An 11781-nucleotide genomic window follows, 5' to 3' on the forward strand; every position below is an offset into this window, starting at 1 on the left:
TGGGATTAATAGTGGCAATTTTTCCTACTAAAATCAAAAGAGTTGGAAATGTTGCACATAGTTTTTAACGACTATTAAAGTTACACATAACATTTAACATATGTTTTTTTTTTTATTATTATAATTTTTTTTTGTATAATTAAATACTACTCTATAGTGAATAGATATTATGAGACATATCTTCTCATGAAGGGAATACTTCATGCATCATATACTATGATTTATGGCCCGTTCTGATTTACTGAATTGAGCTAAATTGAATTGAACTCAACTGATTGGAGCTTAACTGAATTGAATTGAGTAAAGTTCAAATGAATTGTTTATAAGAGAAGGAACTTAGGAACTAAATTGAACTGATTGGAGCTGAACTGAACAGGCCTTTATAGGCAACAATATTTTGAATGATCAACTTTAGCCATCCAATTTATTGCCAAATATGCTTCTTTGTAAATGTGACACATACTCCAATTATCAAATTCTCCCCTTTAAAAATATGGAGTAATATTTTATCTATCGATCACTTTTTTTCGTGTAATATTACACTCTTATGTGCTAGTTGTTCACCTCATGAAGATTTGATGCTTCAATTATAAAATCGTGCTTAACACTATGAATGTTGCGCAGGAACTGCAAACAAGTGAGGCTAACATGGAAATGAAGCTTGAAGGTGCACTAGAAGTGTTTAAGTGGCCAGAGATAGCTTCATAGTTCTATTTTCTGATCAGTTTATCATGATTTTAGAACAATTTCTAGTTTTTGATGAGACAATATTTCGGTGTTCTGTTTTGAATACTGAATTGTTTTTTACTTGGCTTGGACAAGTGTTGATCCATGACCAAGGTAATAAATTGCCTTCATTTTGCTAGATATGAGTTAAATTTTGTTTTATGACATTGGTATAAGTAGATCACAAAAATAATATTAGATGATTTAAAGATAAACTTACTTACAACAAAGTAAGGTTAGGCCACATAAACCATTTGCACATCCAAAATTATATTGGATGGACTCTTATTCTAATTTGATTATGAATCATTTGAGAATTTGAAGTCATGCTTGATAAGGTAAAATGACCAAGTTGCCTTTTAGTTAAAAGAGTAAAAGAGCTAAAATGACATTTTGGAACTCATACATATGATGTGTGTGGACCATAAGTTCAAGAATTAGCAAAGACATTTAACTATTTCATTGCTTTTACTAACGATTTAAGTAAATATATTGATAATTACTTAACGAAGTGAAACTTGGAATCATTGAAATGTTCAAAATTCCAAAATGAAATGTAAAATCAGTTTGAGATAAACAATTTAACACCACAATATGATTTTTGTGATAAATATTTAACTCAAAATCAATGATTATCTATAAGGGATTTGTTGAATTAATTCACAATCCAGAAACATTACAATTAAATGTATGTTAAAGAAGGAATCAAACTTTGCTTGCCATGGTTCGATCCTAAATTATCTTTAATGATTTACAAATATCGTTTTGAGGACATATATTATAAATACAATGGCGAATATACTAAATAGGAAAGTTAACCAAAGCAATAGAAAAGATGTCATAAGAGTTATGAACTGGAAATGTTCCAAAGTTATCTTTTCAAAACAAGATTAAGGGTTATGAAATCAATGTAAAATGTTTACAAAGATGACATAATACACCCTAAATCAAACAAATAGTTCTTCATCAGTTTTCTCATGGAAACTAAGAGGTATTATTCCTACAATCGCGTAGAAACAAAGTGTTTGTTGCTTGCGATAGTGTCTTTATAGAAATAAATCTCTTCCTAAAAAGCCAAGTGGGAGTAAATTTAGATCTCAATGAGATTCAAGACGAGCAACAAATGGATGTGGATAACACTACAACAGAGACGAAGGCATATGAAATCAGCTAATTTGATAAACCATTTGTCAAAGCAAGCTAATTCCACTAGCAAGGCTTCTATCGTCCCACTTGAATGAAAGGCTTCAAAGAGTTGAAGAGAATAATTCTTTTATTGCTCATACCTATTGTAGGTTACTTAGGATCAAAACAAATAGTTTGTTGAAATTCTGAGAAAAGGTTGATTCTAAAATTTTTCTATTGGAATGGTTGGAATCCATGCCCTACAAGAAAGCTTTCAATAAGTGCCAACTCAAGAAATGGCTCAAAGCCCAGAAATCTAGAATGGACTCCATGTCTGTAAAGATGTGTTTTAGTCCATGATAGTCTTACAAATAAGGTCAAACCTATTAGATGTGTAAGCCTATTCAGATTCTTCTAGTGATTGTTGATTTCGATTACGAAGTTTAGCATTGGATATCAAAATCACCTTCTTGAAATGTTCTTGATGGAGGATATGTATATGATACAACCTAAGAATTTTGAAATCCAGAAATCCTAGAAATTTTTGCAAACTTTAGAAATTCATTTAATGGATTGAAGTAAGCATCAGGGAGTTGGAACATTCGTTTCGATTAGGCAATTAAATAGTTTGATTTCCTTAAAGAACGAAAAGGAATCTTGTAGAGACAAGAAGTTTAGTGGGAGAAGTTAGTCTTATTGGTCATGTATGTAGATGACATACAGTTCATATGAAATGAGATATCAATGCTAGAATAAGTCAAGCAATGGTTAAAGAGTTATTTCTATATGAAAGACTTAGGAGATGTTGAGTACATGTTGGGAATCAAGTTCCACAAAGCGAATCTTGAAGAATGATTGGACAACATCGAGAGACTTATGTTGATAAGGATCTTGACAAGTCCATGAAGCAAGACTCTAAGAGAGGATATTTTCCCATGTTTCATGGTAATACACCCAGTAAAACTCAGTGCCTTCAAAAGCTAGTAGAGTTGAGTTAATTGTATGGATAGTGTACCTCACGCTTTTGCAAAAAGGGTCCATTATATGTGCCATGATATGTAATAAAAGTAGGAAGAAAAGCAATGACTTAAAAGCCTAGGGTATAGGTTCACCAATAAACAATATTCCAGGGAAAAACATAACAATCAATCATCAATGCATCAATTAATCAGATCATAAAGGGCTTTCGCTACATATTACAATCACACAGTTAATTTATCGGTATTAAATCTCATCGCTCGAATATCAACTTAACCATTTATAAATTAGTTCGCCTATTAAAACTAAGCCTAAACATCAATTCTCATCTCTCGAATAACGAATCAATATTGCTAAACTCATACAATTAAACCAGGCCTAATCTAATTGCATAGCATTAAATTGAACAATAGGAAATTAATCAAGCATTGATAATCAACAATAATAAATTACCCCTTCATATTATTTATGGATCCCCATAAACCCTAGAAAAAAAACTTCTCAGACATAATTGAATATAAACTAAAAAAAGCAATTAAAGGAAACATGATGAAAGAAATAAAGTAAATAAATGAGATTAAAGTAGAATAAATCGTTACCAAAGTAATCGGAATTAAGGAGTTGAATTAAGAACAAAAATAGAGAACAAAGTTGTAGAGAGAGAAAGTAATCTAAAGCTAAGTAAAAAGAGAAAGTCTAAGAGAATAGAGGTACTAAGCAAAAGCATTAAAATCGTATTTATACAATAACCCAAAACTACTCCTAATTAGAACTAAAGAATCGCTTAAACTAGCTCCCCCGAAACGCGCGCCCGATCGGGCGGCACGATCAGGCGAATGGCCGCTCGATCGGGCTCGCCTTTTTCTTTGCCCTCTTGTTCTGGGCATCCTCCCGATCGGGCTAAAGCTTGTCCGATCGGGCCCGGCTATATGCTGGACTTGGATTGGGCTCCATTCTTGGCCCAATTCGAATCTCCACTTCGAGTCTTGAATACTCGGTGTCCAAATGCAATCGGTCATGCCTTCAAATGCTCGTAGTTGTACCGCAATAATCCCAAGAAAAAGCTCCAAAGATGCAATTCCCTACAAAACTCAACCAAAACTACGAAAACACTAGAAAACATCAATTAGTAATAAAGTGGCTCTAACGAGCCAAAACACTACTAATTATGACCAAGGGACGGGGGTAAAACACCATATAAATATAGACATATCAATGGGCCTCATCCTCTAATATGGCCGACCATATGGAGTAGGATAGGAGAGTTTTGGGCTTCCTAACCCTAGTCTAATTATAATGTGATTATAAATAGACTATGTGCCTAGGGTTTGCATGACAGTTGAATTCAGTTGATGAGTAAGATCAAAACCCAAATTAGCAAACACGAGACCTAGCCCTCTAAAATACTCCTCTCTTTCACGGCACTCTCTCTCCTCCTCGGTGCCAATTGTGGTGGTGATCGTGGTTCTCCTCAATCACTCGACCAATCTAGTATTGGTGGACAACTCGTTCGAAGCTCGTGGACTAAGTAGAGGAGCAACGCTTGGGGCTCTATTCTCTCCTTGATTCGTCAATCAATTGCTACGTGGAATTCACGCTTCAAAGGTATGATTATGTGTCTTGTGTGTTATGCATGTGATCTTAGGATTAGGTACTTGATTGAATGTGATTCATGATTTTCCACTGCGTAGTACCTATAAACTCCTACAGCGGTATCAGTTAGCCTCTTGCACGAACGCACTTGATCATATTAATACGATTAATTTGAAGTCCATGTTAATTTTATAATCAATTAAGAGGGAGAAATTAATTTAATTATGGTTCAATTGTTATACTTAATGTGATTAAACTTTTGGAATTGATTAAATGTGATTTAATTATGCTCAAAATAGCCATGAAGAGGACCGAATTAAGCCCTAGATCATTCAAAATTTTCAAACCTAAGAACCCTAGTTTCGATTTTTTCGAAAATCCCTAACCCTAATTTTCGAATTTTAAAAAATCCTAACCCTAAAATATGATTTTTGTGCTTGATTTGATTTAATTCGAATTGTTTTATGTTTCATAATTTTAATCGGATTGATTTAAGCATAAAAACGTTCTGTGTATGATCATCGATTTAATTTTAAGAGTTAGAATTAAATTGGGATTAATTTTATGATGAACCCTAATTTTAAAGTTTAATGTTGATTTAATTTTAATTTTTGGACTGATTTGATTTAATTTTTATAAAAGTTATTTTAATTAAAATTGAAAACAAAAAAAATTAATTAGTTTTAAGGCCGACAGCCGCGGCTTAGTGGCGCAGCCACGGCGGCTGCCGACCTGGTGGCAGTCCAAGAGGGAGCGGAAGGGGGGCGGCATTCCAAGGTGGTTGGGGCAGCAGCAGTGCAAGCGTTGCACGCTGCTTCCATGGCTGCAACTACTACGGGGTGCTGCTGCCTTGCGGGAGTGGCTGCTGCGAAGCGGCCAGCCAAGCCAACCATGGTGGCCAACACCGTGCAGTCACGGTTTTTCAAAAAAAAAACTGTTTTTTGAAAAAAAAAAATTCAAGATTGAGAGTAAAGTAAAGAGTTTTCTGATTTTTGGTGTGAGGAATTTGTGAAGGGTTGAGGGTCTCTTTACAGTGTTAAAGGGTGGAAAAGATAGAGTTCAAGAAGGTATAGGATTAGTGTGAAAACTAGATAAGTTTGGTTAGTTAAATGAATTTGAATGTCATTTAGCCTAGGTTAATTTATGTGAAAAAGAAACTAATGAAAGATATTAGAGGAAAAAGTAAGATAGGTGTTAATTGGTTAGGGAGATAAGATAGGAAGTAAGATAGATTAAAAGATTTAACACTTAAGGTTGAAGATAAAACCATCTTTAAATCTCACGGCCAACTTCATTTTTTTTTTTTTTAAATTTATAAAAACGAAAATTATTCTTAAATAAATAAAATAATTGGATTTGATAATTAAATCAAGTTAAAATATATAGATAATATCAAAACTAAGATTAGTTGTAATTCATGAGATAATAATTAAGCTAAGGTTGTTAAGTATTATTAAGATAAAAACCGGAAAAAAATAATAAATTTAAAAACGGCGTACAATGTTAATAAAGTATGGACCCACCAAGATCATAATTTAAAAATATTTAATTATTTTAAATAATTAAAGAAATTACTAATTAAGAAAATTTTTCCAAAAATTAGGGGTATTACTGTAGGGAATAGTTCAAGCCTTAATCCCACTAGCTTGAACCCCACTGTGATCATACAATAAAGTACGGTGGCGTCCAAAAGGGAAGAAGATAGAGCAAAAGAGTCGCCAACAAGTTTTTAAGGAACTTGTAAACCGTTCACGAGGTGAAGGTTACACCCCTTAACGATCCAAGAGATCGTCAACTCCATAAGGTTATGAACCAAATAAGGGTTCGGGAATGAAGGTACAAATCCAACCTAAAAGAGATTGAACCTTCCCTAATAATAGGCCTCTACTTTATTCTGATCGTATTCATGTGCGCTTTCTGACTAACATGCAATCAATAGGATTAACCCTAAACCTGTTTATCTATGTTGGTTGAATATTAATGCACAAACAAACTATTATTGGCGGTCACTTGAATTATAATCACATTAACCCTAAACAAGATTATTAATATCTTATTAAGCATGATTACAAGTACTAAATTCCCTTTAAACACGCATAAAAGGTGTGATCAAGCAATAACAATAAATATCAAGCAACATAATAAATAATCGAGCATTAGAATAAACATGAATAATAATAATCATCAAAATAATAATAATAATAATATTCATAATCATCAACAATTATAACAATTATAATAATTATCATGTTCATGTTAATATTAAAGCACAATAGTAATAGCAAGATCCTAGGCATGATACTAACAAAATTAATAACAAACCCTAGCATGTCACTAAGCAATAAAAATCAAATCTTTAGCCCTAACATGATACTAACGATCATAAATATTAGGAAGAATATAAAAGGCATCGCAGGAATCATATTAAGCATATTTGATATTATAACTTTTTCCCTAAACATGATACTAGGAATCAATAATAACAATATAAACATGATGTCTACATCATAACATCAATAAAAACCAATTAAAGCACTTACTTTGATGCCTCGTACCTCTTTCTAATAACAAAATACACACGTTAGTAACTTCAAGGAAAATAATAAACAAAACAATTAAATTAAATAATTGAAAGAGAGATTTGGGACCAAACCCTCAGAAATTAAACCTTTCACGTCTAGGGCGAAGGCAACTTCGAATATGGCTAGGTGTTTCTAAGTCTTGTGAATGCGGAATTTTGTATTTGAGCAAAGTTTTTAAAAGAAAGAAAGAAAGAGATGAATGAATTAAAGAATGCTAATTAAAACTTGTGAATGAGGAGAATTGGTGAATGATAGATGTAGATGATGAATGAAAACGGAGTTTTTAATACGATATTTATAGAGAAAATCAGCCAAAAAAGATAAATAAACAAAACAGAGTCTGACACTCAGAAAACAGAGCTGGCGCCAACCCTGGCTAGCTGGCGCCAGGCACCAACACTAGCGCCAAGCGTCAGGCCTGGTTCCAGGCGCCAAGGCCTGGGGTTAGGCGCCAAGCCTGATACCAACGCGTTTTCAAAAATCCGATAAGTTTACCGTACTGGAGGATAAAATCATATAATTTCTTCGAAAATGCTATTTGATTTTGATTAAAACTCTGAAAAGTCAACAAAAGTCAATTTATCAATGCTAATTGAATTAGGAATGAAAAGAACCTTCTAGAAGATTCTAGAAGACTAAAACCATTCCTAATTGCATTAGGAATGATAAATCATATTAGGCCCTCCCCTAGATCATTGGGCCGTATATAAAGCTCAAACCGGGCCCAGTTTAGTAAATTGGTCATAATTTCCTCAATATTCATCGGAATTGGGCTTATAATATATCGTTGGAAAGGTCTTTGCAAACCCCATCCAACTACACTACTATTGGACCCATATCATGGACCAACCAAACTGGATTGGATGTTTTCTTAAAAATAAGTTTTCAAAAACAGAGAGAAGAGAAAAGAAATAAAAACTTTCCGCAACACTAGACTTTCCACACTTTCGCTTCATTCGATTATGATTCGACGTGAAAGGTACTCATCACTGGGTTTGGTTTTGGGGAGACACAAATGGGTGTCTACAATTACACTATCAGCGGCTAGTGGTTAGTGGTGCTGGGGTTGAGGTGGTGGGGTTAGTGGTGTTGGGGTTGAGGTGGTTAGTGGTGCTGGTGGTTGAGGTTTAGGTTAGGAGAGAGAAATAAGGTGATGGGGTTAGGTTGTGATGTGGTGGTGCTTATGGAAGGGTGATAGTGGTTATGGTGTGGATAAGGTGGGAGATGGGAGATTGAAAAAGATAATAAATAAATAAAGTAAAAAAAATAAATAACCTGTTAAACAAGTTGTAGGTTAAAATGCTCATTTTGAACAGATGAATGTCAAAGGTGGAATTATTCTTGGAATTTGAAAAGGTAGGATTGTTTTCAGTGGCGGATCCAGAAATCATAAGCAGCGAGGTCACTATAAAAATGATCTACTATTCAAACAAATTTTATAACTATTAAAAATTAAAATCCACAAATTAATTATAAGTCATATAAGATCCTTGAAAAAAAGTCATGTAAAGTACAATACATAAATAATTCTAAGGTAATTTCCCTCGACGAGGTTTCATATTTTGAAAGTGGTACATAACAGTTTCATTGAAAATAGTCTCACAAATATCCCTTTCAATGTATGCCACCAAACAATCATTCTAAAATTGATCACCCATCTTAATATGCAATTTAGACTTCACATATTTCATGGCAGAAAAGGCTCTTTCCGCACTTGCAGTCGCAACTGGTAAAAGCAATGCTAGCTTTATTAGAATATGTGCCGATGGATATATCACATATTTCCCTATTTCAACCATCACTTTACAAAGATCGCCAATTCCAACAAGACCTTGAAACTCATCACGTTGTCGCACATCAATGATAAAGTTTCTCAACTCAGAAGAAAGTCCCCTAATATCATTTGAATCAAAATCATAATATAGTTCTGTCATTCAATTTCACCACATCAAAATTATGGAATGAGTTCTTAGGACACAAGCAAGCCACACAACGGAGCAACTCCATATTGATTTCATTTAACGATTGTTAAGCTCATGAAGTTGTAAATCAATAGTAGCATAAAACACCTCTACACGATAGTGATGTTCATAAGTGATTTTTGGAGCATTTCTCTTTGGTCTTCCTGGAGTCATATAAAAATCATTCATGTTAGGAACATCAATATCATGACCATAACAAAACCGATTTACCTTTTCTAACAAATCCTCAAATTCATCATCACTCATCACTCATCCTCCCTTTGCAAAGCTAATGATAACTCATTTGTGATACCCAAAAGATCAAACAAGAGGTGCAGTATGAATGCAAAAACAAATGAGCGTAATGAAACCATAAGACCACGTGCATTCTTTCTATTTCCCGAAAAAGAAGCATCACTATAAATGAAACCCAATACATCAATCACATCTGGGTACAACTCAATCAAATTCAACAATGATTTATAATGAGATCCCCACCTTGATTCCCCCGGTCTTTTTAGACCAAGTTCTTGGTTTAACCCCTTTCCAGTTTCAATCTCACCATTATTATTATTAGCAATATTCATCACTTGGTAGCTATATATGTAATACCCCATATTTTAAACCCGTTTAATTATATTAATCAAATTTATTAATTTAATAATGTTCGATTTCCTTCCAAATTATTTTAAAAATATAAATATGTATTTAGATAATACAATAGCATTATTTAACTTATCAATATATAATTTTACGGAAATAATAATTACATTTATAAAATATTTTATACGTATGAGTTAAGCCGGAAATGTAATACTCGAAAATCATATATTTACTTTGAGTATTTCTTTGCTCCAAGTCAAAGGACCCAAGTCCATTTCTTACTCCTAAAGCATGACCAAAGTCACAAACTTCTCTTACAAACTTGAATACTTGGCCTCCAATTTGTTGACATCATACATGATGTCAATAACATGACCTCATAAACTTCCTTGACCCCCAAGTTGTTGACATCATACATGATTCAATAGGGCTCTCAAACTCTATAAATAGGATCCAAAGTTCAGCCATTTTAAGCCAAAAGTCTCTTGCCCTCAAAGCTCCATCCTTCTTTCTTCTCTCTTCCTCCCATTTTCGTACTTCTTCATCCCGTATATGTTCCAGGCCATTTTTCAGCCACTTATTTTCATTTTTAGCATTTTTATATTTGAGACAAAGTTGTTCTTCTCGAAAAACCCTTGAGGTTAGGCTCAAGAATCACCCAATTCGGAGTTATATACTATGAGATATGGCCTCTGCAAGATCTGACTCCTTCTTTTCAACGTGAACCTTTCTACTTTAGGTTGTTTTGCGGTTAGTATTCTAAAACTAATATTTATTTTCAATTTATTATTATAAGGTTTTATATCTGATTTTATTACTCCATATAATGTTTATTTAGGAGATAATTCATGGTAGTAAATCTAGGTGAATAGTTGTAAAGAGTCAATATAATTGTTCATGCACGACTAGTCTAGGGTCGTTATTTAATGGTTTAATGTTCATGGGTTGAAGAGTTTTTGATTTAGGATTATTGGTTCCTTGTAGGGGGAATTGCAAGTTTGAGATTAAGAAATTTGTGTTTGTTGCAAAAGATCAAGGTACGTACTCGTGGCTAGATCTTTAAATATGTGATTTTATACAAATGTGTTTTGTGTTTTGAATGATGAAATATGTTTGAATGTTGAACAAGGATTTATGAATGTTTATGAAATGAAATGAATATTGTGAAATGTTTTAATGTTTGATCTTTGGAAATAATTTCAATGTTCTAAAAGTTGTTTATACACATACTTGAATTCAAATTCATTTTAAAGAGCAAATGTTGTTGAAATCCCATACATGGGAATTGGAAGGTTGATTTATCAAAGATATATATTGGATTTTTATGACTCCCACTATGTGGAGATAAAATTGAAGACTATGGACTATGTATGACCTAGTCTTTCCCCTTGATAGCACTATGTAAGGAGTTACTAGCTTGGGGGGTGTGCACACTTAGGTGGAAAAATGATTTGTGAAATGAGGATTGGATCTATCCATGCTTTGTCTTAGACTATTTTTGGAAAATTATTAATTTCGGAAAATGATATATTTTAATATGAGAATTTATATTCACGAGTGGTTTGAATCAATTGTGATTGATTAAAGTCGAAACTTTTGAAAGCATGTTTAATGAACTAAATTGATTTTACATGTTTAGCATTTGTATGTACTTAGCATTTTGGCTAATACGTATTTCTCTTTTGTTTTGGCTTGGCCCTACTTATCATTAATGATGAGTAGATAGGTGATGGCGATCAGAAGACGTGAATTAAATGCTGCATTGGGGACAATGGGCGGTGATCACCTAGTTAAATTTAGTAGACATAGTATCAATGTTTTAGTTACTTCAGAAATTTCTTGAACTATTATCATTATTATTATTAAATGACAAGTATTTTCTTCCGCTGCAAATCTCTGTTAAGCCTTACGTAATCACGTGGCGGTAATACTCCCATGTTACTCCCTAAAGTTGGATTATTATTATTGTAAATATTAGAGAGTAATTTGGGGGTGTTACAATATATATTTACTTTTGCAATATAGACTTCACGAGCCACTTCTCCGATGATCGAGCTGAATCAAGGTGATAAATTGTGTTATTGGAATTACAAATCACCATGAGGCTCCAATGCTCCCTACATAAGTAAACTATATTTGCAATGAAACCACTACTAACTTTTAATCAAACTACCTCAATCTGAAATTCCTTCGTTGTGGTCTGATCGCATATA

The 11781-nt window shown here is 33.3% G+C and overlaps 1 protein-coding gene and 1 long non-coding RNA gene across 2 annotated transcripts; one reads left to right on the forward strand and one right to left on the reverse strand.

Moving 5' to 3' along the window:
• Nucleotides 1-8644: 8644 nt before the first annotated feature.
• LOC145621570 (uncharacterized) lies at nt 8645-9232 on the reverse strand. The gene is made up of 2 exons (XM_081676296.1): nt 9028-9232; nt 8645-8931 (listed from the first exon to the last, which is right to left on the reverse strand). Exons 1-2 carry the CDS (start codon nt 9230-9232, stop codon nt 8645-8647), a joined length of 492 nt encoding a protein of 163 aa, XP_081532422.1.
• Nucleotides 9233-10050: 818 nt separating this feature from the next.
• LOC145609573 (uncharacterized) lies at nt 10051-11540 on the forward strand. The gene is made up of 3 exons (XR_014106038.1): nt 10051-10318; nt 10553-10605; nt 11291-11540. It is a non-coding gene; the product is annotated as an uncharacterized LOC145609573 (long non-coding RNA).
• Nucleotides 11541-11781: the final 241 nt, after the last annotated feature.

The sequence above is a fragment of the Chenopodium album genome, chromosome 3, assembly GCF_948465745.1.
Source record: "Chenopodium album chromosome 3, dcCheAlbu1.1, whole genome shotgun sequence".
Taxonomy (NCBI): Eukaryota; Viridiplantae; Streptophyta; class Magnoliopsida; order Caryophyllales; family Amaranthaceae; genus Chenopodium; species Chenopodium album.

Bases quoted from the DNA above. Each gene is read 5' to 3' on its own strand.
- LOC145621570 (XM_081676296.1), bottom strand. From the start codon at position 9,232: ATGAGTGATGATGAATTTGAGGATTTGTTAGAAAAGGTAAATCGGTTT. The intron at 8,932-9,027 runs GTTAAATGAAAT...ATTGAATGACAG, and splicing joins ACTTCATGAGCTTAACAATC to AACTATATTATGATTTTGAT.